Source organism: Cyanistes caeruleus, chromosome 6 (genome assembly GCF_971803275.1).
Source record: "Cyanistes caeruleus chromosome 6, bCyaCae1.hap1.1, whole genome shotgun sequence".
NCBI lineage: Eukaryota > Metazoa > Chordata > Aves > Passeriformes > Paridae > Cyanistes > Cyanistes caeruleus.
Genome location: NC_141706.1, coordinates 37,896,055 through 37,920,281, shown reverse-complemented (window position 1 = coordinate 37,920,281; position 24,227 = coordinate 37,896,055). Strand labels below are relative to the sequence as shown.

Here is a 24,227-nt window from a genome sequence, read left to right as displayed (position 1 = left end):
AAGAGTCCAGTTTTCCCACAGAACAGCGGTGGACAGCTGTTTGAAACTTAATTTCGGAGAAAGAGACACTTGTTTCCAACTGACCACCCAACTGAGCCATCCCCAAACTCGGCACCGCTGGCCCAACACTTGTGGGAGCGAGGGGCGGGCACGTGTTTGGGATGAGGAGATATGGGATGGAGGGATGAGGGAGATATGAGGACTGAAGGATGAAGGAGACGTGAGGATGGAAGGAAACGTGCGGACTGAAGGACGGAGGAAGATCCACGGACTGAGGGATGAGGCCGCTCCCACGGTCGCACCCCTCCTGGTCCTTTGGCACCTCTCGCGATCGCCCGCGGGGGCCTCGGCTGGGAAGGCCCCGAGGCGGCGCACGGAGCAGGCGCGGCGGGGCAGCCCCGCGTGGCCGTTGGGCGGCCGGGGCCTGATTTCGAACGGCGAACGGCCCAATCAGAGGCGCGGGCGGGGCCGCGCGCTGGGTTTGAGCCGCGCGGTGAGCGGGGCCGCTATGGCTTCCGGCAGGGTCTGAGGGGCGGCGGGGCCGGGCTGGGCCTGGGGAGAGAGGGTGGGGGGTGATGGCGGAGCAGAGGCGGAGGTTGATACGGCTGGCGGTGCTAGAGGAGCTCCGGGCTTCGTACGGGATCAAGGTGAAAAGCGGGAGCTGCCTGACGGCTGCCAAGGCACCGGGAGCAGCAGCGGCGACGGAGGTGAGTGGGGCGGGGGGGGCTCAGAGGGCTCCGCTTCATGGGCCGGGCAGAGCTAAAGCTCACGCGGGTCCAGGGGCTGGTTCTGTCGTCGGGATCCTGGTTCCGGCAGCAGTGCCGTTCCCGTAATGCAGCGGCTCCTACCAGCCCCTAACAGGGCATCACCTCCTGTAATGGGGAAAAGGGCTTTTCCCCCTTCCCTTCAGCGTGCAGGCACTCCGGGGCCGTTGCACATCTATGTGATTGGAAGGAATGATTCAGGAAGGTAATGGCTCGGTGGCGCTGGGTGCCCCCGCCCCCGGCAGTTTGGGACTCGAATGTTGCCGGGCAGGCCAGATGGCGAAGGAGATGTGTTCCTCTTTGTTCGTGGGCTTGCTGGCCACTGAAACACGCACGTTCGCCTCTGATCTGTGCTAGAGCCTTTTATGCTGCACTGTGATTGATGTCATTCACCACGGAATTAAAATTTTAGAAATTGTTTTATTTTTTGGAATATAGCTACAGTGTTGTTTCTAAAAACTGTGTCTTTTACTTGATTTTTTAGATTTCTGATTTTTTTTGAAGGGCTTTATTTGCATGGTTTCTTAGTATAAAGCATGACTTAACCTAAGTACAAGTGTTTCGGCACAGACAGTTATTGCCTTGATTTGCCAGTGGTCCAGGAATGAAATCTGTCCCATTACCTTAAATACCTATTTTGAATTTGATGATACCTGATCAGAGCATTGATCTTCTGGTAGACTCTTGAATTTATAAAGTGTGGACCACAGTCAAGTCATAAATAAGATTTCTGTGCAACTGGTGTGGCACAGAGCTGAACATCCCCAGACTGAGCTTTCTGTTAGGCTGAGAAGACATCACACAATGCTGCACTAATCTTTGGTCAGTATAAACTAAGGAACTTGAGAAGATGTGCTTGAGTTGGGTTGTTTGGAAAGGGAGAAAGCAAGAGTAAAGTTAGAATTTGTTTTCTTCCCTTTGTCAATATCAAACATCTGGTTCTAGACTTTTCCATTTGAAAGGAAGTTTATAAGAACTGTGAACAATATATGTATGTCTTGATAAAAGATGTCTCCGTTTCTGTCTGTAGTGCTTACGTTGTATGCAAGGAAGAAAATGTGTTCTTAGCTACTGAGCAGGGTAGATAAAGCTACCGAGTGACATTTGTTTTGCCAAGGGATGTCTTATTTCTGCTATGAGGGAACAGACATAATTTTATTAGCTTTATTATTTTAATTAAAAAATTAAATCACGATTTCTGATACTTCAAAACCTAGTGAAGTGAGCATATCAGCTAGTAATTTTAAATGTTCAATTCCAAACCACTGGAATTTTCTACTATGTGACCATGTACACAGAAAAAAAGTTTTTCTCTTTCTTAAGAGTTAATTTTCTGTTTGTAGTTTTAGTAGCAACCTGGAACACAATGACAGATGTGTTTCTTCTCTTTCCCGACTCTGTTGTATTTGTTTTCTGTAGGACAGATTAGATTTGGTCTCATAGAGTAGTTACTGATTAACAGTTTTCCTAACGTGGACAGCACATTGAATTCCAGCTACGAATGACTAAGAGTTTGCATTCAGCTCTAAGCACGAGTTGGGCACGATTCTAGTCCTCTTCTGCTTGGGAGAGGGACTGGCTTGCATGTTCTGTAAACATGAATATAAAAAATAAAGTAGAAGTTGTTGATGCCGTAGATGATCATCAGTAGTAATGACTGATGAGATTTACTTATTTTCTAATCTGTAACATATTCTAATGTCTTGCTCAGATCAGTTTAAGAACAAATGCTAAATATGAAGTTGAAAACAGCTGTCTAGATTATTCTATTGACTTTAATACTTCCCAAAACAGCAATCTTGAGTATCTGAGATGAAGAAAAATTTATTAAAAAAAAATTGTTTCAAATATCTTGTGCTGATTTTTAAGAAAAATAGGATATAATCAATTTGAAAAACTAAGGTGAGATTCCAAAACAATCTGGTTAATATCCTTACTGATTCGTGAGTCCTATAAGAAAACTAACTTCTTGTAAAATAAGAAATGTAAAACTTACTGCCGAAAAGCTTTCTACTCTTTCACAATCATCTAGGGTGTTACCTGTAACTAGAATCAGCTGAGTTTTAGATCTCTGGTGATGACAGCGTGATTCCAGACAATACCTCTTATCTGTCTTATCTGAAAGACTTTTTTTTTTGTCTTAACTACCCTATGTCTACTTGTGGAATGTGTGCTTCTTTGTAACATGTAGTTAATTTTATCAACTTTTGAATGACATGATTTGAATTTTGTATTTCAGGGTAAAATCTTTGGAATATCTTTTCATGCATTGCCACAATCACTTGTGCCAGAATATGGTTATATTCCAAGGTAAAGTAACAATATATTTTTAGATTTTGTGCTTTGCTTTCTTTATGGTGTTGAACCCTTGTCAGCAGAAGGAATGTGATATTTGTTCCACACCTGCTAGAGCTTCTGGGAGATACAAGTATAGTTCCAGGTAGAAAAGGAGGGATGCAGAAGTTAGAGAATTCAGAGCTCTTACTCAGTTGTATTTCTTTATACTCTTGTCATTGGGGAAAATTATTCTATAGATTAGGTTTTACAAAAAAAATGGTGAAATAGTTTTTGTGGAAAAAACCCAAGCCTTATTCTGAGCATCAGAACTATGTTACTGTTCTTTTCTCAGCTTTCTTGTTGATTCATGTGAATATTTGGAAGAACATGTTCATACTGAAGGACTCTTCAGAAAGTCTGGATCTCTTGTTCGCTTAAAAGCTTTAAAGGTATTCTCTAAAGCCGCTCCTGCTTTTTTCTTAATAAGCTGCTTTTCACTTGAGCATGTTTTAATTTTTGGACTCTACACGATCATATTTGAGTTTTAATACTAGAAGTAGATTCATAGATGCCTGCTTTAGAAATAATAGATCTAGTGCAGAAGCTGATAGGCTTCCACCTTTTTTTGTTTTCTTTTAAATATTTTGCCTTCTGGATGATGAGAATAGTTTGGGACTGAACAAATTCATTACCAGTTGTGCACACAGGATGCTATCAGGATACTTGTTTAGCAATATTCTCCTGGTGGAAAGGAGATGGGGAACCTCTAAATTAAAACACATGGCCTGCCAACCTTGTGTCTCATTGTAGATAATGTAGCTGGGTAAAACAGGACAAGGCTGAAACTAACAATGTGGAAAATATGACTGTTGTGACATGGGCTAGAGCATTACTGCCAAAATTTAGAAATCTGACGATATGTTGAAGACTTTAAATTGTGCTTCTTATGAAAAATTTCAGAGTAAACTGGATCAAGGTGAAAACTGCCTCTCAGCTGCACTGCCATGTGATGTTGCAGGGCTTCTCAAACAGTTCTTTAGAGAGCTGCCAGAACCCATCCTTCCACCTCACCTGCAGGAAGGCCTATTCAAAGCTCAGCAGCTTGGAAATGAGACGAAAACTGCCACTGTGTTGCTGTCATGTTTGATGGCTGACAGAACAATTGCAGCCTTGAGATACTTTTTCAACTTTCTGAGAACTGTGTCCTTAAGGTCAGTGTAAAGGATGTGCTTGTGAACAGCTTTGAATTCCCTTAACCACTTCTCTGTCCAGGCAAGTGCTGTAACCTTTCTGTGAGTGGTTTGCCATTTTGAACTTTCATATCTGCAGATATTCACTTGTTTCAGTCATAGTCTTCTATTTCATAAATCCAAGGGTTTTTTTATAAAAACTTAATTAACCAGAGCCTTGACTTTGTTCAAGCTTTGTTCAGCAGAATTGCCATAATTTGATACCTTTTGTACCCTAAAACTGAGGGAGATCTATAACTTCTTGATTTCAGTAACATAGTTGCTCAATTATCTGGTCTAAATCCATACATCTGTACATCAATCTTATTATGTAAGCACTCTGGGGAACGAGTCCATTTTTTTTAACTGCATTTGTCTTTCTTAGTCTTTTCTTTCTTGACTGCTTATATTCTGATAATTTGAATTTAAAAAGCCTTCTCTTGTTTAGATCCAATGAAAACAGAATGGATAGCAGTAATCTGGCAGTGATTTTTGCTCCCAACCTCTTGCACTCGAATGAAAATGAAAAGATATCCACTAGTACAGAAAAAAAACTTCGCTTGCAAGCTGCTGTTGTGGAAACACTTATTGACCATGCGGCAGAAATCGGTAAGATAAATGCTTATGAACATGTCTCCATTCACCAACCCATGTACAGCTTTTCTTTTCAACTTTTAAGAATAATTTAAAAAAAATACTTCTTGATTATTCCAGGACAAGTACCAGAATTTATCTTGGAAAAAATTCCTTCAATGTTTGGTGTTGATATCTTTCAATCTACTCCCTCACTGTGGGGCCACGAAGACAGTGAAAATGAATCTCCCAGTGAATGTAAGAGGAGGAGGCACCGAAGTGTTGGGGGTAGGTATGTTTTGTGAAACTTTCAAAACCAAAAACAGAATTGAGACTTCAGGTAGTCTGATCCTAAGCACTTGCTGCTTCCAGAGGCAGAGCAGATGTCTTCAAAACTGGTTTGGTGTGATTTGCAGAATTGATATAAGATTTCAGTAATCACATTATTGTGCATTTACTCAGAGTTTTCTAGTCTGTTGTCTACTAAAGAAGCTATTTTGAATTTGTGTAGCCAAATTAATATTGTGGCTTTTTGTTGAGTCAGCTTCAGATCCTGTTGCAGAAGGCTAAAGGGTTTGTTTGTTTTTGTTGCTAATTTTGAAATGGTGCTTTAATATATACTATGAGAAAGCAGGGATGGCAAGTGTGTTTTGAATTAGAGTAGCTATTTTGTGTTTTGAAGTGTAAATTATTGGGTACTGTGTGCTCTGGTATCATGGATCTGAGATTTTGGGTGAGGTTTTTTCAGTTTTCAACAGGGTTGAGTTGGGTTTTTTATGCCAGATATGGACAATCAAATGGTACATTCTCAGTTCTGCACTCTCTTAAAGGAAATACTATGGAACATGTATGCTTGACTTCATTCATATTCCCTGCAAAGGGATCTTTTATGTATTGCCATGAAAACATAGGTGTTTATTTAGCTCATGTACTTAGAGTATTAAACCTGACAGTAGTTGAAATTAAGGCTGTATGATTGTATGTTTTGCCATGGCATGATTTTTTTGTGTATTGTACTTATCTGCTCTGTTTGTTGGGGTTTTTGGGGTTTTTTTTAAAACAATTTTTATTTTAAGGAAAACAGATTTTGCAGCTGCTGTGAAAGCCATAAAAACTATTTTGGTGGGAAGATCTGGGTTATGATATTCTGTACATAAAACCATTTAAACTGGTTTGCTTTCTTTCTCCGTGAAAAAAAAATGCAAGTTAAACTTGAATTAAAAACAGAGCAAGACAAGCTTCACATTTAACTTTGATTGCTCGGTGTGTCTTGCATTTCAGATATTGTTAGTGGAGCATTGAATAAATTTAAATCTAACAGAACACCCTCCACTACACCTCAACAAGACAGAAGCGGTAGGTATTGGGATATTTGTATTGAGTAAAGCCCATGCAGTATCTTCTGGATTTGTTAACTATATTCAACAATTTTTTTTAACTAAAGAATTAGAACTTGGTTGAAGGTAAGTGATTAAATTTAAATTGTTTAAAATTAAATATAGATACATATTTATTGAGGATACTGCATTTACTGTAATCCTTGGAGCAGCTACAATCACTGCAATAGTGGGCTGTGTTGTTTAGCTCTGTGGGATTGCCCAACCAAACTTGTGCTTTTTAGCTAATGAACCACTAAGGCTTCAGTGCAGTAGTGCAGCATTTTATCATCTTTGGAATGAATCTGCGAGGACTAAAATTCTTTCAAACTTACCATCTCTAAAACTTACAGAAGATGATTGTACATTTACTTTCTCCTAATACCTATATTGTTTTATTTATGTGTGGGTTTGGATTTTCCTTTCTGGTACTCTAAACTTGCAAAAAACCCAGCAAAATAATAAACCAAACCCTAAGCTATACTGATTGCTTTGCCTGTTCAAAATGCATGCACTTTGGATAAGCTTTTGCAGCAAGTTTTTTTCAGAGTTAAAATAAAAATCCAAACCAAACATTTACTTTACTAAACTATCCAGTTTTTAATCTATTACTGCAAATTTGATTTTCTTAATTGCAGTCCTTTCATCAGTGACACCAGTGGTTCTTACTCCGAGTACCAAGCGGAAACTTCCAGCTGATTGCTCTCAGGGCTTGTCCAGCAAGAAGAGACGATCTTTTAAGCACAGTTTTGCCTTTGAGTTTTTACCAAGTAGCATTTTTAACAGCAGCTCAACACCAGCATCAGGTACAGTGCCATCACTTTTTCCTTGCTGCTTGAAGTGGTTGTTGGTGGCTTTAAATTTGAGAGTGGAGCTGTTTGTTCTTGTTAGTGAGTCATTGATACTTGTTGCTGAAGTGTTCCTCACACTACTTCCCCATCTTGGTAAATAGTGTATGTTTATGTTCATTGGTGACTCATGTTACATAGAATTTGGCTTTCACTCAATCTTTCTTGTTTTTTTTTTTCCTTTAATCTCTCATGCTTGCAGTCCTGACATCATTTTACCTTTTTTACTCCATATGTATCACTCAAGTTATGTTCCTGTTTCTTTCTTGGCACGCAAATCCATGAAGACTGCCTATGCTTTCAACCTTTTGAAAGTTGTAGCCTTCTGTCTCCTAAATGCTTAGATAGCTGATCTTAGCTCTGTGTGAAATGTAATTGTTGCTTTTATAAAGCTTCTTTCTTGTTTCCTGTCACCTCTTGATGCTCTTGCTTTTCCTCTAGATGCTACATCTCAAAACTCTAGAGCAAATTTTACTTTTGTTTGACAATGTTTTAGTACCACTTCACTAGAGTGCTTCCAACCATCAGGCTCCTATGAAAATCCTGTTTTATTTTTTAGTTCTTTAATGTGCTGCCAACAGAAGTTAGAGTGGACAGATATTTCTAGATTGGCTGTTTTGCTTGATTTTTTTTTTATTTTTCCCCCATCAAATGAGTGTTCTAAAACTTAATGCTTTTCTTAAATCATTTCATGTTCTCCATGAAATTCTTGCTTCTATGGATAAGCAAACCAAAGCAATGATATTTTATAAAGACAGCAGTGATGCATGTGTTTCATAAAATGTCCAGTTTTAAAAAAAGTAACTCTTTTCTGCATTGTTGCTTTAGATGTTCTGGCTAGGTATGTAAAAAAAGCACACTGCAAATAAAAATGAGACTCTAATTTTTCTTCTTGAGCTCTTAAATTTGAGAAACTGATCTGATGATAATAGTGTGGAAACTTATTTGAGGTCGTGATACCTGTAGCATGTAATTAATTGCATTCCAGACACTTCTATGGATGCTACAAGCAACAGCTTTGTTTCATTTTAAAGTGGAAGTCAAAGTAATTTCATGCCAGCACTCTACAAAATCAGCAAAAAAAATTCTGCTGTTTTAAAAATCTGTTCTTTGTATTAACTCGCAAGTCTTTATCTGAAAAAAATGTGACTATTTTAAGTTCATATAAATGTAATTTTGTCTCTGTAGTTCATTTTGAAGCAAGTCCTTGTGTGTGTCTTGAGTCATCACAAACCTCACTATCTCCTTCAACCGTGGGTGAAAATCATGTGTCCAGTACAGGGAATAGAAGAAGTAAAAGACTGGCAGGCAAAAAACTATACAGGTAATTAACTCTCAAAACCTAAAGATAAATTGGAAAGATGTGTCTAGACCCCTTGAATAATGACTCAATCTGTCTCTAAAATTATTTGGCTTGGTAGATTTTTACAGTGGTCTTTAAAACCACCAGATCTTCAGATGCTGCAGAATTGAGCTCAAACAAAATAAGATCTGGTATAGTAGCTTTCTTTGCCTATTAAAAATGGAGGGCAATAAGGCAATAAAATAAGTAAAACTGGAGGAAATAACTCTAAATAAATGTCAGGATGTTTTCATTGCTGTCCTAAAGAGTTTGTCCTTTTTTCCGTTGTGTCCTTCCAGGGCTGAATCAGGGAAGACAGGTTGTTTTTCTCCAAAGATAAGCCGGAAAGAAATGGTTCGTAGGTCTTTACGCTTGAAATTTGGTTTGGGGAAAAGCAACAGAGACATGGTAAGTACCCAGTCCTCTTGCTAGACTGCATATTTTAATCCAAAGTTTGGGACACTGCTTTTCAGAAGTAGGAAGGATGTATTTTGCAGTGGAGGGATCCCAGTGTTAATTGAACCTGCTTGCTGTCAAGTACGAGAAGTTTGAGGTTTATTTGCATAGCAGTAACTGATCAGCTTGTACTGTGTTAGGCTGGCATGGGGCAAGACTCTGAGGGAGGGAGCAGCTGACCTGAATTGACCAGGGAGTAATTCCATTCCATGTAATGTTAGGCTCACCAGTAAAACTGGGATGGGGATAATTTATGGGAAGTAGCCACTGCTCAGAGGCTTGCTGAGAATTGACCTGATTGTTCTAAGTGATGACCTTTGCATCATGGGTGGATTTGGGTTTTTCTGTCTGTGGTGTGCATGTGTCCCTTTTCCTTTTCTTCTTTCCAATTCTCTCCCTCATCCTGTTGGGGAATGGGAAAAGCAAGCATGTGGCTGGATGGGAGTTTGCCTGCTTGTTGGGATCACCATGCTTGCGATCAGTGGGTCTCGCAGTTCCTGACCTGGTAAAGCCTGGGCACAGTCACTTTGTTCACAGTGTGATTAAGTCTGCCTGACTGCAGGGAGGCTGTTTCCCACCTAGGTCTGCAGAGAGTCAAGGCAAGAGGAAGTATGCCCAAGAAAAAGCTGCTGTGGCTGATTTGTATAGAGTTTTCCTGAAGCTTCCTCTGCAAATGAGATTCCAAATTACAAGTTTATATAAAAACAATCAATGTTTTTTCTTTGTTCAAGAATATTGTATCAGGATGTGCAGCTGGCAATAGATCAGAAAATATTGGAAGGCGTCTTGCAAGTCAGCAAGGTTTGGAAAGCAGAACTGAATGTGCAAAAAGGGATGTACTCTTCAGCCCATATGTCAATGAAAAATTCCCTAAGAAAGGTAATTGCCTAACCAAATATATTAGATGGGAAAACTTTTTTTTTTCTTTTACTTTACAAAAGCAACTTTATGCATAAAAGTATAAAAGCAATTGGATTAACTTGTAGCTAGGTCAAAAGCCACTTGTATGTTAATAGCTTCTTGGGAAAAAGAATAGGTTTTTAGAGCAAGCTTATTGTGTTTCTAGTGTATTTTAGTAGCTCTCTTAGTTAAACGAGAGGAGATGCATGATTTCACTTGTATTTTAACCTTACATTTCTGAAATTTAAGGGCATAATGGCATCTTAAAATTCAGTGTTGCTTTGATAATTACTTTTAGTAAGATTTTTTATCTATAGTTATTAAATTCACAAATTATTCTTAAACACTGTGGTATTTATTTTAAGGTTCAAGGAATGTAAGCAAGTCAGAAGAAAACTTGCTAACTCCAAAATGTCACAATAAAGACGTTCATCGGATGTCATGGAATACTCCTGCTGTTATGGAGTCTCAGGTGATCAACAAGAATGAGCAAATTCTGACTGGACACTCTGAAATGGGAGTCAGCTCTTCAGAATCTGTTTTGATATTTGAAAAGCCACCAGTTATTCCAAATGAATTCAAATGTGCAACTGTAAGCAAACAGGACAACAATGTGGAACTTGTGCTTTGTGAAGATGAAAATAATTCAACTACAGAAACATTACTGAAAGTTAAGCAAGCCTTCTCTGCATCTGGTAATATTCTTCACAATTTGATAGGTGATAAAAAGTCATCCCTCTCAGTTGTAGCAAGTGAAATATTAAATGAAACTCCATGTTCCTCAGGGCTCAGTTCAGCAAAAGAAGTGTTAGTGGAAGAAGTTTGTGAAAATCTAGTAAATGTAAAATCCAGAGGGCTGTTGCACCAATTTGATCAATCTTCTGCTGCTGATGAACAGCAATCAAAAAAAGAAGAAACTGACATTTTGGAGAAGAGAAACTTCAAAACTTCTATTGAGATTGAACTTCAGGTCCCAAAACCAGATATAAAAAAAGTAAAAGAACTTCCTATGCCTCAAGTACTAGCCAAGGAAGATAAGTGTACTGTTGAGAACAGTTCAGCAAAAGATAACTTAGACAAACCAGATTTCTCTGGAAGAAGAGAGGCAGTAGAATTAATACACTCACAAACCGCTGAAAACTCTACGGTGAAGTGCTGTAACTTGGAAGAGAGTACTGCTAAACCTTCTTTGGCAGGACAACTGCCTACTTCGCAGTTGCCTAAATCACAAAATGAAAATGGCAACCAGTACTTGAAAGCTGAAAATTCAGATAAAGTTTTAGTTAAAACATCAACTGTTTCTGACCATGGGAAGGTTTCTGACCACATACAGTGGTTCAACCAGCTTTCATTAAATGATTCAAATTCCACAAGCATAACTAAACCACCTCTGAAGTTTCAGCGTACTCCAGTTAGACAGTCTGTAAGGAGAATGAATTCCCTTTTGGAGGCTAACAGACAATCTGTAAGCTCTCAGACGGTTAAATCGAGTGGTGTTGGTTCACCACTTGTTAAATCTTTGAGCTATGATTCTGCCCTATTCCCCTGCACAGAAAAACCCTCAAAGAATTCCATGCTTTTGCCACGCAGGAGTGAAAGCACCCGTGACCAAGTTTCTGTAGCTCATAAGCAGCTAGACTTAACATCCAAATCATGTTGCAGACCATTAAATCCGTCAGACAGGCCTGATGTTTCTGTCAGAGCTGTTGGAATCCATGAACAAAAAACAACTGTTCGTCCATCAAAGTCTGTTCTAGAAGATCTAACCAATCATGAAATGGTTAAATCCAGTTTGAAAGTTAATGCAAATATAAATATTCCAGGTGCTGCCCAAGAAAAATCTATAATCACAAGAAGTGCTTCAGGAAAAGAAAGAGTTCGTTACAGAGGCTCTCCAAAGAATCCAATATCTGAAGTAAAACTGCTACCAACTGCAAAGCCTGTAGATTTATAAGAACAAATGTAATGGCTAAATGGGTTCTTTGTAACTTGGTTAACTTTTGGAAAAATTTAAATTTGTATGATATTTTTCTAGCTCTTTATAGTTGTAATTTTTCATTTGTTTTAAATGAATGAGTTGTGAAGATGTACAAATAGCAGTTTGTTTCATGCTGAGGTTTTCTTCATTTACTGAAACTTCTGTAAATGCTAGTCAGTTCAAGTAAATGAACTTGACTTATAAAACAATCTGTTAATCTGTAAATAATCTAACACAAATGTTTGTGTTAGATCTCAAGTTTTGATCATCTCGGCTTCTAAACGTGCTGCATCTCCCAAAACTGTTCTTGCAGTATTTAGATTAAGTTCAGAAACAATTTCTCAAATATTTAAAACAAATATAACAAACATGTGAAGGGAAGTGTTTTGATGCTGAGCATTTAGCAGTTAAATTAATTTACTTTTTAGTTTTAAGTGTACTGTAGCACCCCTTGATACTACTAAGTTGGACCTCATATGAGCTCTGTTTCTTTTGAGACGATGTTTTTTATTTTTGTTGGAGTAAATTGGGAGCATATTTTACTAGTTGAGTAGGTAAATGTCAAAACATAATCCATGTGTGCACACACTGGAGAATTATTAGAACAAAATGTGCAGTTTATTCAAGAACTGAAAAGTCTTAAAACTTCATCCAGTGTTGTGTACTACAGTAGGTACCAAGTATTTTCAGTTATGAGTAAGAAAATATTTTATCTTAATATGAGAGGGGAGTTTTAACTTATTTTTAGAGCTGTAGAATTATGTCAACTGTGGTGCGGAAGCTGGGTATAGATGCTGAAAGTGTTGCAAGAGACGAATGTGAGAAGCCATAGGATGTTAAAGGTTGATTTGCACAAGCAAATGTTTACGTCTTTTGGAATGAAAACTGTTTGTCTGTCATCAGTTGTAAAATTATTTAAGAGTAAACACTTGAAACCGTTCATTAGCTTTTTATGTGTGTGAATTGCTTATTGGCAAAATGTTAGAGCTGAAGCACTGGGTACTTTTGGTTTTAATAAAACCATTGTTTTATCCCTTTTCTGAGCTTTGTTCTTATAATGACTTGGAAAGTTAGATTATGCTGTTATATGCAGACTGTAGACACCAAAATTAGTAAGTCTGAAAATACTGAAGCCAGAAGTAAATCTGTTCTGGCTGTCCTTTTTCTTCATCTTAGCTACATGTTTGTAATTCTCACAACTAGCAAAAGGCATGATGCAGTATAGTTTATCACCAGTAGTCTTCTGAATCTCTTAAAAGGGTATGTTAATCAAGAATAAAGAATAGTTATTTTCTGTTCCCTATCTCCTTCCCCGTCTATCCACCAATTTGCAAGCTGAATTGGTTCAGCTACTTGATCTGTGGAAACCTCCTGCCTCACTCTTGCTACATTTCTGTAATACCTAATACCTGTGAGCCAGCCATGAGGGGATCTTAACCAGATTGCTTGGTGCTAGGGTTAAGAATGGGAAGCTTCAGCTTCATGAAGTTAAGGAGTGAATATTGCAGTTCACCACCAGCCAAAGAGGAAGCTGCTTCTCTTGGCAACGTGTTCCTACTCCCTGCCTTAAACTGGTGCTGGCAGATCCCTCAGTAAGGCTGAGCAGGCACCAGAGCACCATGTTTTGGATCATCTCAGGTAAGGATCAGCAAAACATCTCCCAGCTGTGATCGCTGATGTAAGGAGGTAGGACCTGGAAACAGGACAGGAGGAAATAAAGGCAGGGTCAGGAAGAAAAATGAGGTCTGACTCCTGTAATAGTGAGGTGTCACACTGATTCTTGTTTAGAAGATTAAGACTTGAGATTGTCAAAGCTGCATTAGCATGCAAAATATTTGGTATATATTAACAGTGTGTGGAGCAGTAAGCTACTTTTGATCATCCATTCAAGCTAGTCTTGAACTATCTAAATTTAGATTCTTAGGGGGAATTTGGTAGGGCCCTGACAAAGAAACCTGTATCAGAAAAAAAATGGTTTAAGGAAGTTCTGGTTTTAGAAGTTTTGCAGAACAGTTTGGACAAACATCCCTTTATGTAAAGTTGATTATGTTTTGCTGAAAGAAACACTAGATACCAAGTGGAAGTCCCTTCTGCTTAATCCTGCAAGTTACAACTTCCATAATGTACCAGAGACCAGTACAAAGAGAATAATCCACATGTACAAGTGCAGTTCATGGGACTGTTGTGGTTTATGGGGCATAATCTTAATTTTTTTTGTGGACAGCTGTACCAAACTGCGATGTGATGCATTCCCATCAGTAGCAGTGAAGGTGTGACACATAAAATAACCTTTAGAAGCTACTGTTTTGCCACATGTGTTAGGTGAGCAACTCCATTAACAGGACTTTTGTAGTTATCTTTTTGGTAACATTCACACTGCATGATGTGTCTAGATTTGCTTAATTGAAGCCATTTACCTTCAAGGCCTTGGAGATGGTTGCCGTGTTGCTGCCCTGTAAACCTGCAGTTAGGTAACACTAAACCATGGATCGTAGTATTGTAGAGACAGAAATCACAGCAGCGAGATGGATACTCTCCCAGGAGTATGTAATTATTTCTGTCACCGTTAAGGCATCAAAACCCTTCCGTTTTATTTTCAGACTGTTAAGTTAAGAAGGGAGGTTTTTACATCCCCCGAGCTGTGTGTGCGCGGGCCAAAGCCCGCAGGAGCTCCCTGTCCGTGCGGGCAGCCCCCGGCCCGGCTGCGCACGGAGGATGCGCGGCCGCGGAGCCGCCGCCCCGCAGAGCCGCGCTGGAGCGGAGGTGAGCGGGGCGCTCGGGCCCGGCGGCTCCGGGCTGCTGCCGAGGGGAAGGGAGGGGATGGCGGCCCGCTGGCGGCAGGAAGGCTCTGTGGAAAGCAGATGTTTGCCCTCGGGCGGGGGCTGCAGAGGCCGATGGAGCGGGAGGGCTGCGGGAGGAGCGCGGTGCGCTGGCGGAGCCGCGCACAGGCCGAGCGGGGAACATCCCCAGCTTCGAGGGTTTCAGCCATTTTTGCCTCAAAGGCGTTTTCAGGTGCCTTGAGCCGGAGGCTGGAGCATTGGAGCATCTTTGGACATCTGGCGAGAAGAAATCAGGTAGCTGCGCTTGTGTTAAGGAAGACAAGGGGAACTCGAGGGGGTTTTGTTTATCCGGGAGACTGGAAGTGATGCATTTCAATTAGTGTCTGATATGAGGGGGAGAGGAGCTTTAAGAAGACAAGCATTCTGCTTAAAATTCAGCCTAACAGAGGACAGTAAGTGGTACTTACTTGTGTTTTTTTTTTGTTGTTGGCGGCTTTGGGGTTTTTTTCCCCCAATTAAACCACACCGTGCAGCCATTTAATGAAACGGATTCAAGGGAAGAAACAAAATCGGGTTGCTTCAGGTGGGAAACACGGTGCACAGTGAGTTGGAAGCCTTTTGTCTTACGGTGCAAACAAAACACATCCAGGTTGTTCGGCAGGCTCTTATTGTTGATTTTTTAGGCAACGAAATAATAGAGCCTGGAAAACACGGGTCCTGGATGAAGAGTTCTTGGCTTTTAGACCAGAGCTTTATAAATAGCATAATAAACATGGAGGGGGTGGATGGTGTAGTGGATGACGTATTCTCATCAAATGAAAAAGTGGATTAATTTTGTTTGCGGCGACTGTTAATTAATGTTACAGAAAAATGCAGATCAGCAAATTGATTTCTGCAGTTTGCTGCTTAATATTTCTTTAAGAAGAGAAGAACGTATTCACCCTATTCCCTCCCTGGCTCCCCCCACCCAGTCTGCAGCTGGCTAGACTTCCAGCTGCCCCTAGAAGCTGTGGTAGTAAACTGTATGAAGTCCAATGGTAGGATCAGATGTTGTTTCCACCATGTGTGTAGGACTTCTTTCCCCCCAGTGTAATTTATAATCAAATTCCTTTCATTTTGACAGGATGAGAGTGGCTGCCACTATGATAACTACCTTGCTTTGCAACATGATATTTCTGCTGGCATTTGGATTGGCTTCAGCTTTTAGCCACAGCCCGAGGACACCTGACAGGGTTACTGAAGCAGATATTCAGAGGCTCCTCCATGGGGTTATGGAGCAATTGGGCATTGCCAGACCCCGGGTGGAATATCCAGCACATCAGGCTACGAATCTTGTTGGTCCACAGAGCATTGAAGGTAGCTAATTTCTATTTTGAGTTATGATTAACTTATTAGTATACTTTGGTAACAGTGTTTTGTTTTTAAATGCAGAAAGAATATCTTGAGCATAAAGTCATAGACTGCTTCACCATGTTGTTGTTTGATTTTTGTTTTAAAATCACCATCCACCTTCCACCTTCCTTAATGTAATGGCTTTGTCAGAAGTATTGGGCTTTTTTAAGGTACAGGCTTTGCAGAAAAAGTTATGTTGTCTTGGCATTGTCTAATCTCTAGTGCCTCAAAACAATGGGTTTGCTAAATTTTTCCTGAATACTATGTATAAATATATTGCACATGTATTTCACATGAAACAAATGTTATCTGTAGAGCCCAAATTCTATGGATATTTAGAAACATTTGCAAACCAGAAGAGGTCAATTGGTTGTGGTGCCATGTGAAATAAAGGGATAAACCTTACACTGGGGGTGCTTCTCTCCCTGTGTCCACAAGTAGCACTTCAAAACCATGTTGCAGGGGTGAATGCTCTGGGCTCAACTTCATTGTTTTTTTGGCCAGTACCTCTGATCTCACACTGTGTAACTTTTCCTTGGAGTCAGTCTTCTATAGTTATGTAAATAATTTTAAATATCTGGCTCAAATGTTAGGATATTTGGATAATGTTTCAGAGTGTTGCTATTTTAACTGAACAAACCAGCTTTTATTTTGTCATGACAGCTAAAGGTTGAAGGTATGAAACTCCAAATATTACTGTTTATGTGTGAACATCAAAACAGGGCAGAATCCCTCAACCTCCCTCTCAGAATTAAGTCAGTCTGACACAGTGCAGTAAGGCCTCCCAGTTCATAAGTCTATGTTTTCTGTTTTATCAACATTCTGATTTGCAGACTGTCCTACCCAAACAGATACAATTGCTTTAATTGAGACCAAGGAGAGGACTAAAGCTGAATAGGCATTTTTTCCAGATAAATGCAGACCTAAGTTTATATATTTTCCAAAGAAACTTTGATGGACACACATTTTTCTGCAAACTTAAATAACAGATACTAGTTTAAAGAGCATTATTTGGTGTGTACCCTTTTCTCCTTTAAGAATGTTCATGCATAGAGAAATTGGGATAGATGGTAGAAGTGAGTGATTTTACTCTCTTTTCCTAGACATTTTTTTTTTAAAAAAAGGGAAACCTTAGAAAATATAAGCAAATATAAATCTATGTAAAATATTTAATCTTGGCTGTTTGATATTAGTTTCTAATTACGGTGTTAGCAAAACCGGTCTGTGCATCTCTTCATATAAGGATCAAAAGTTTTCTAGTGTTTGTGAGGTTGAAGTAATTGCTAGTTTTCCAGTCATCCCTACAGTCTTCCACAAGCAGCAGGTTGGACAAACATTTTTTTGTTTATCCTTTTATTTTTTTTTTCAAATTAAAAAAAATCCATCTATGTATGTAACAGAGTAAAACTGAAATCCAGTTGATCTATCATATTTAACTCTCCGTCTTGCTTAGATGAGGATGACTCTCTTTCTGGATTTTTGGGGTTTTTTTTCAAGCCCACAATGGATATTTAACAGTCTATTGAGAAATTTCTGCAAAAGTAATATGGTCTTGTGGGGTGAATGTTGTCATTCAGAAATAGGCAAGCAAAACAGAATGATTTTGAATGAAATGTTGCTTTTTATTGAGTATTCTGTGGTGAGTTTTTCAGATAGTAACTACTTACTCTTCCTTTGGTTTCTTGGGTGATGTGTGTTTGTCTCTAGGTATGTATGTCTAAAAGCATCTGATTAGAAACTTCAACCTAAGAAAGTGTTGTTTCCAGTTTCAAGGTTAATGTGGTCTTACATCATTGAACAAAATATTTTCTCATACTGCTGTTTTAAACAAGTACATATAATTCAGTGAATTTCCACCGTGAGTCTATTTTTAAATATAGACCATGAATTATAGGATAGCTAATCCATCAAAACTTGCATTTCATTCTGGAAAAAATAAGTCCATATGTTTTTAGATAATATCAGTACAAGGTTTCACATTCTGAAGAATTCACCTATGGACTTTCCATAATATAGTCACACTGTTTTCACTGGCTAATAATTTCATATGCAAGTGCTTTAAAAATTCTACATGATAATAGAAAGGAAATCTAAGGGGGAAGGAAAGAAAGGGGGTTCTAAGTTATTAGAATATATGTTAGCAAAACAGGGTTTTCATCATAAATACCATCATGGCAAAGTGGTAATTCACCAACTACTCTTCTGAACTACTCTTCTGTCTTCATTGGGATTTACTGAAAGTAAAAGTTGGACAGTTAAGTTTGGTATAAAATGCTTATTATTTATCAGAAATTCTGAGCTGCCAGAAGCGTTGACTTCCAACCACTTTTCAGACTGCAGGTTCCAGTGACCAATGTAAAAATTTTAAAACTGGGTTCATTCCATGCCTGCATTCTCATCGTTAAGGCCCTGACTTCTCTGGAGTGCATTTGTTTCTCATTTTGACTAGATATTGCATCTCAGCATAAAAACAACCCCCTATCAATTAGACCTGAATACATTTAGTAAGTTCCTGCAGAAGATGGTTTTACTTAAAAGGTTTTTGTCAGAAATAGCCCCAGCAGCACAGACCTGCAGCACTGTTGACAGCTGTCACTGCCATCAGCTTCAGCTGAGCCACAGTTCCAGAGGTCCCACTCACTTTGAGAAGGCCAAGAATTCACCCACTGTATGTGTAGACTTGCAAGCAGCATACTGTCAGGAATTTGGGAGCAAATTTAGGCTGCTGTAATATAAACAGGTTTACTCTAGCAACCTGGTTATAATGAAATGTTTTTTAATTTGAATTATTGTTATAATAACATTTCCCATGTTATTATTATTTCCATGAATACACAACAGAAATATTATTGCTGTTAGTTCACAAGAAGATTTCCTGATCATGCTTATTTTCTATCTCAGTTTTTTTTCTGGTGATAATCATTGTATTTTGACTTTAAAATGCTAAAAAACAGAGGGTGGATGTGTTGTAAGAAACTGTACATGATCATTCCCTCCTTATCTTCACACCCACCCTATCCCTTCCCCCCTCCAAAAGAAGTTTAGTGCTGACTTGGCTGTAGAAAGTTCAGTCAAAAACATATTTAATACCGAAGAAAACTAAAAAAGAACACTTTTCAGAAAATACATTTAGTAGCATATGCTCTCTTTTTGAAGTGACCAGATAGTTTTCTTGTTGATGGGTAAAAAAAACCCCAGCTCGTTAATTGAAAGAAATTTCTGCCTTTTCTTGTGCTGAAATCTTTAAACACATGACTTTTTTTTTTTATTATTTTTTAATCTTCTCCTTTGTGTTTGTCAATTTACTGTTACTTCAGGTCAGGCTGCTAAAATAGGAGTAGTGTCTAGAAAATGCCTGATAGAAAGTTTAATGTACCAGGAAATTCCTGTGAAGTTCAGGGAGGTGCAGAGGCAGTGTGAGCTCTCTTCCTTTGCTAGGGCTCTTCTAGTTAAATATAAATAGGACAAATATATCCCAGAAGTGGGAATTTTCTGGCTGATTCCCTGTGCTGGTGTACTGCAGCCAGCACAGGGTGCATGGCATAGCAGCATGGCAGGAGCCAAACAGAGCCTGCCTGATGAGTGTCAAGTGAAAGCATTTTAGTGGCTGAAAGGGGTGTCTTGGGAGCAGGTGTTGTTTTGTTGGCCACTTAATAGATTTCTCTTTCTGTACATCCCCTAATTCCAAAAAGTAATAAACTTGTATTATCTAGTCTAATTTCTCTAATAATATTCACTCTCCTCCTTAATTCATCTTATCAGAAAGCTATATTGGAGTCCCTTAGCAGCATCTATAAAAAGACTGGAAAACATAGAAAAGCAAATTAGGAATTTTTAATGAGTAGCTGTGTTTCTGTGCTTACTGCACAGCTTATCACTAAAATACTATGCAAGCCTTACTGGGATATAATCAAGCTTTCTGCAAATATGAGGGGGTCTGCATCTATGTTAAAAGAGGAAAAAAAAGAGTAAAATAAAGAAATGCATTCAACATTTCAAAAAACATAACGTTATTTTTTCTGTCTGGCAGTGCATTTATGAAGTAACAGACAACATTTCTTTTTCTTTCCTTGCATGCTTACAATTTTGTGCCAATATTTAAGGGTGGGGTTTTTTTGTTTGTTTGTTATTGTTTGGTTTTCAGTTGTTTTCCTTTTTCTGAGGAGTGGAAGAGAATAAGCATATAATGTAAATTTCAGGCCTTTTATACCCTGCATAGGACAACAGTAAAAATCTCACTAAAACGCACGGGGGCACCAGTAGCTCGTCTTGAACAGTTTATAGCACCTCATAATTGGAAATGTGAAGTCCCATTTTCCTTCTGCAAATATTGCCTACCATAAATTCAGTACAACAGGAAGCCTCTTGTGTGGTTTGTTTGTTTGTGTTTGATTCAGTTTGATTTTTATTTCTTAAAACCACTTCAAACAAAAGGATTGCTGCTAAAGGTATTGGCATGACAGCTCAGAGTCTGAAGTCTTCAGTCTGCAGAAGAGGAATAATGCTGTCAACCTCAGTGACAGCTTTAAATGATGTCTCTAAAATTGTGATTGTTTGTAGGTATAAGGAAATTTTAAAAATACAGTGTCTCTTAGGGAGGCTTTTTATTCTCCTGCAGAGACTCCTCGTAGCTACTGGGAACAGGCTGGGGTTTATTTGATTATTTTGAAAGGAAATAAGTATGTTTATTGCTTTAGAAAAATTGTAGTTACTGTTTCTCAGATTGAGATGATAAAATTCAAGAAAGTCTGGAACATTATGCAAATATGTCTACTAACAACTAGTAATTAATGACTTGTCAGCACAGTGACTCTGTAACACTCTACATCACACCTACTGTCCATAAAATTATGTAGATTCTTATGCATGGTAATAGTGTCTATTTTGTTTGCATTTTACTAATAGGAAAAGTCAGGGTTTTCTTATTAGTAAATAACTGTATTACTTTGCTGTCTGTCCTGTTTCATACCTGCAAGCAGATACTTGTTTCCTACAAGAACAGTAAAATGTTTGTGTTAGAAAGTTGCAGAAACTTTTGCTGATGAATTCCCTCAGTGTGACCAGTGCAAAAATGACCTTTGCACTCATTCCCTTTCGGGCTTAGGCGTGCTGTGCTTATACCCCAATAGATTTGGACTTCCTTGGCTGACTACAGGCAATAATGTACAATATCTGGGGGTCAGCAAACAGAGCAGTGTGATGGCTGCAGCCTCTCTGCTCCAGTTTGGGTGCTCTGTGCCAGAGCCTGTGCCAGCATCTGGGGGGAGCCGTGTCGGAGTGCGGGGCTGGCTGCACGGGGCTCAGCTGGGGCACACCTCCCACAGCCAGGGAGGCTGATTTGTTTCTTGCTGTGGTTCTTGGTTTTGGTTTGTTGTTTGATTTTTTTTTTATTCAAGTTATCTTAATAGCCCAGAAAATGTCATTTCAAAATTTGGTATCTCAATTTTTTAAGATAAAATGGAAGTGGCAAACCTACAGTTTTTTTATACAATATGTAACTATCTAGATTTGTATAGATGTGACTAAAAATACCTATTTTCTTTGCATTTTATTCAACAAATTGTAGTGTTAAGTATAAGCAGTATGAGGCAGTGATGCATGTCATAAGAGAGGTGCCTTAGAATGCTAATTTCTGAATTTAAATCTAGTACAAAATGACAGCAGCAGCATGCAGTGGATTTTCTTTATCTGAGTGATATGGCACAAGTCTGTGCACATAAAATGTTTATACTTCTAACACCACAAACAGGAAAATGATGAGGTGGCGTGACTTTATTTTTATGAAGGTAAAATCTTTGAAACTTTGGCCTGTAATATCCTTGATTCCATATGAATTGAGAAGCCATGACCAGCAGTGAATTATAAGAAAGCCAAGCCAAAATCTAGTGTGCTTGTCAGAGAAGTCAGTGCATGGAGAACATGAGAAGAAAAGAGTATTAATCCCTGTTTCTCTCTAGATCTCAATTATTTGCAGGTGGATCTGACTGAAGAACCTTTTCAGATCTGAGGCTTTGAAACCTTTTCTTGAAACATCCTCCTCTTGTGATTGCAGGAGGGTGTGCAGGCATCACATATCTCTGGAACCAAGGAGATAAAGTGACTCCAGCTCTTAAAAGCTCCTACTAACCACACTGTTATGTGGTACAGACTACTGCTGCTATTCATAAAGTCATCTTTAAAAGATGCCACCAAAGGAGAAAAAGTCACATCTCAAGCAGCTTTTAGGAAAGAGAGATAGCAGGTCTGCAGGGATTTAGAATTAAGTAAATTGTTGTGTACCTAAAGATAATTAATCAATTAGAATGGGATTTGTAGCCTCAGTTATTTTTTTGTACGTGTTAGTAGAGGGAAAAATCCAGTAGGAGAGGTAAGAAACCTGGAGAGGGAATATGATAGCTTCTGTATTGTCTGATGCTTTATAGTAACTGTATTTTCTAATATTAGCAGATGGTATCGAGAAATTTGATATGAATCTCTGAAATTCCATCTACCATGGGAATATGGTCCCAAAGTATTTTAAAAAATCTATCAGTGAAGACAGTTGAATTATGATGATCTCTTGTTTTCAAAGATTTTTTTTTCCTTTCTTGTCTGTCGTGAGAAGACTGAGGGGAGACTTCATTGGAGTTACAAATTCCTCAGGAGAGGAAGAGGATGGACAGGTACTGATTTTTCCTCTGTGCTGAGCAGTGACCGGGCCCAAGGGAATTTCCTGTGGTTGTCAATAGGTTGGATATTAGGGAAAAGTTCTTCACTCAGAGAGTGTTTGGGCACTGGAACAGTCTCTCCAGGGCAGTGGTCACAGCACCAGCCTGACACAGTCCAAGAAGCTTCTAGACAATGCCCTCAGGCACATGGTGTGACTTGGGGATGGTGCTGTGCAGAGCAAGGGGTTGGACTTGTTGATCCCTGTGTGTACCTTCCAGCAATGCATATTCTGTGGTTCTCTGAGCATGCTAGGATTTATGCCTTGCTGCATTTCCCACCTGAATTTTAAAATAACTTGCAGTAAGAGAGTACTTTTAATTTTACTTGGTTCTTTGAAGAGATATTTCAGAAGTCTAGAGAAAGAAGAGACTCTTACTGTTCTTGATTTTGGTGCTGTGCCAGGAGATAGGATCTCTGGCACTCTCCAGAGGTTTCCAGAGCTTTTCTCCTTGTGCTTGCCATGGTGCGTGCGCTCAGCCATGCTCTCAGCTGCTGGGATGAATGAGAAGAATAATGTTGTCAGCTGAAGAAGCTGTTCCTCCCCTTGGGGTGCTTTAGCACATCAGGTTAGCTGATCTGAGTTCCTTTTGCAGCACCGGAGAGCAACACTGGGCCTGGTTGTACCCACCAGGGCTCTTCATCTCCCCACTCCCTTGTGTCTGCATTGTGTGCCAGTGCTTTTATCCGGATGCAAAAGAAGCCTCTTCTTGACTGGGGTGGTTTTGCATGGCAAAGCCTCTGCTTTTGGAGTTCTGAGGTAATTCCGGCTCACCAGGGCAGGGGCTGGAGCCCTCTAGCTCCGCACTGGGAATGCTCACCAGGGGGCTGTTTGGGTGGGAAATCTGCCTTGTAGCAGCCGTCAGACATGGGAAGGTTTTAAACCTGCTGGAGAACCAGCTGGGACTTTGAGCCACCTGCATGGAAAATGGAATTGAATTAATATCAGTGGGGAAATGAACATGAAAATTTTCTGAAGTTCGGTGGAGCAGTAGAGACAAAACATGTACGTTCTGAATGTTCTTGGTGCATCCAGGTTTCACAGTACAGGAGTGAAAGAAGAATTTTCTTCTGAATGTGTTGACACTGATGGAGCATTTGGACTTCTCATGCAGCTGGTGTCAAGTGAATAAAGTGTTCCAGTCTTCCCTTGGCACATTTACATTTATAGGATTGAAATAGTGTCCCATCCCTCATGGGATGAAGGAGGTCAGTTTTCCTTTTGTTGCCCTGTATCGCAGAACCGTGTGCTGCACACGTGGTCAGTAGTGAGGCTGTGCTGGGGCAGTGACAGGAGGGTGCAATTTGCTGCCTGTGTTGGATTTTGTTCTCTGCTGCTTTGTGGTGGCTGCAAGGCAGAGGGGCCCGTGGCTGTGTATTGCACAATGCACTGAGTGGGTAAAAAGGGTCAGCTTATCCACATGGTCAAGTGCAAAAGCCACTGTTCAGCTGAAGAACAAGTTAATACAGTCCATTAGAGAACTGTTCAACCAAGGCAGGCATAGGAGTTTGATTTTTTTTGCTTTGTCAGCAAGTGGGCTGCTGGATTTTTTTTATTGTGTATACAATTTGAATAATAATGACATATAAGCTACTGTTATAGATTT

The 24,227-nt window shown here is 39.4% G+C and overlaps 2 protein-coding genes across 7 annotated transcripts in view; both read left to right on the top strand.

The window, feature by feature from the left end:
- The first annotated feature begins 339 nt into the window (after positions 1-339).
- Positions 340-12,781, top strand: ARHGAP11A (Rho GTPase activating protein 11A). 2 transcript variants are annotated; one of them, XM_023928347.2, is made up of 12 exons: positions 340-707; positions 3,004-3,074; positions 3,394-3,490; positions 4,002-4,252; positions 4,719-4,879; positions 4,985-5,131; positions 6,125-6,199; positions 6,858-7,025; positions 8,256-8,391; positions 8,709-8,817; positions 9,597-9,744; positions 10,131-12,781. In XM_023928347.2, the coding sequence occupies exons 1-12, from the start codon at positions 576-578 to the stop codon at positions 11,717-11,719; spliced, it is 3,084 nt and encodes a 1,027-aa protein (XP_023784115.2). In that variant the 5' UTR covers positions 340-575; the 3' UTR covers positions 11,720-12,781. The 2 variants fall into 2 exon arrangements, with proteins under 2 accessions (XP_023784115.2, XP_023784116.2); XM_023928348.2 differs by lacking the exon at positions 6,125-6,199.
- A 1,562-nt stretch (positions 12,782-14,343) lies between these two features.
- SCG5 (secretogranin V) overlaps positions 14,344-24,227 on the top strand; it is a 28,604-nt gene continuing 18,720 nt past the window's right edge. The window contains exons 1-3 of one of the 5 annotated variants that reach the window (XM_086894999.1): positions 14,344-14,506; positions 14,746-14,817; positions 15,647-15,879. In XM_086894999.1, coding sequence (XP_086751125.1) covers positions 15,648-15,879 — 232 coding nt within the window. In that variant the 5' untranslated portion in view covers positions 14,344-14,506; positions 14,746-14,817; position 15,647. The other 4 variants (XM_086895000.1, XM_086895001.1, XM_023928344.2 and 1 more) reach the window with 4 other exon arrangements.

Excerpts from the sequence above, each read along its gene's own strand:
- ARHGAP11A (XM_023928347.2), top strand. The coding sequence starts at position 576 with ATGGCGGAGCAGAGGCGGAGGTTGATACGGCTGGCGGTGCTAGAGGAG. Across the intron at positions 4,880-4,984 it reads TGACCATGCGGCAGAAATCG|GACAAGTACCAGAATTTATC; the intron begins GTAAGATAAATG and ends TGATTATTCCAG. Across the intron at positions 9,745-10,130 it reads TGAAAAATTCCCTAAGAAAG|GTTCAAGGAATGTAAGCAAG; the intron begins GTAATTGCCTAA and ends ATTTATTTTAAG.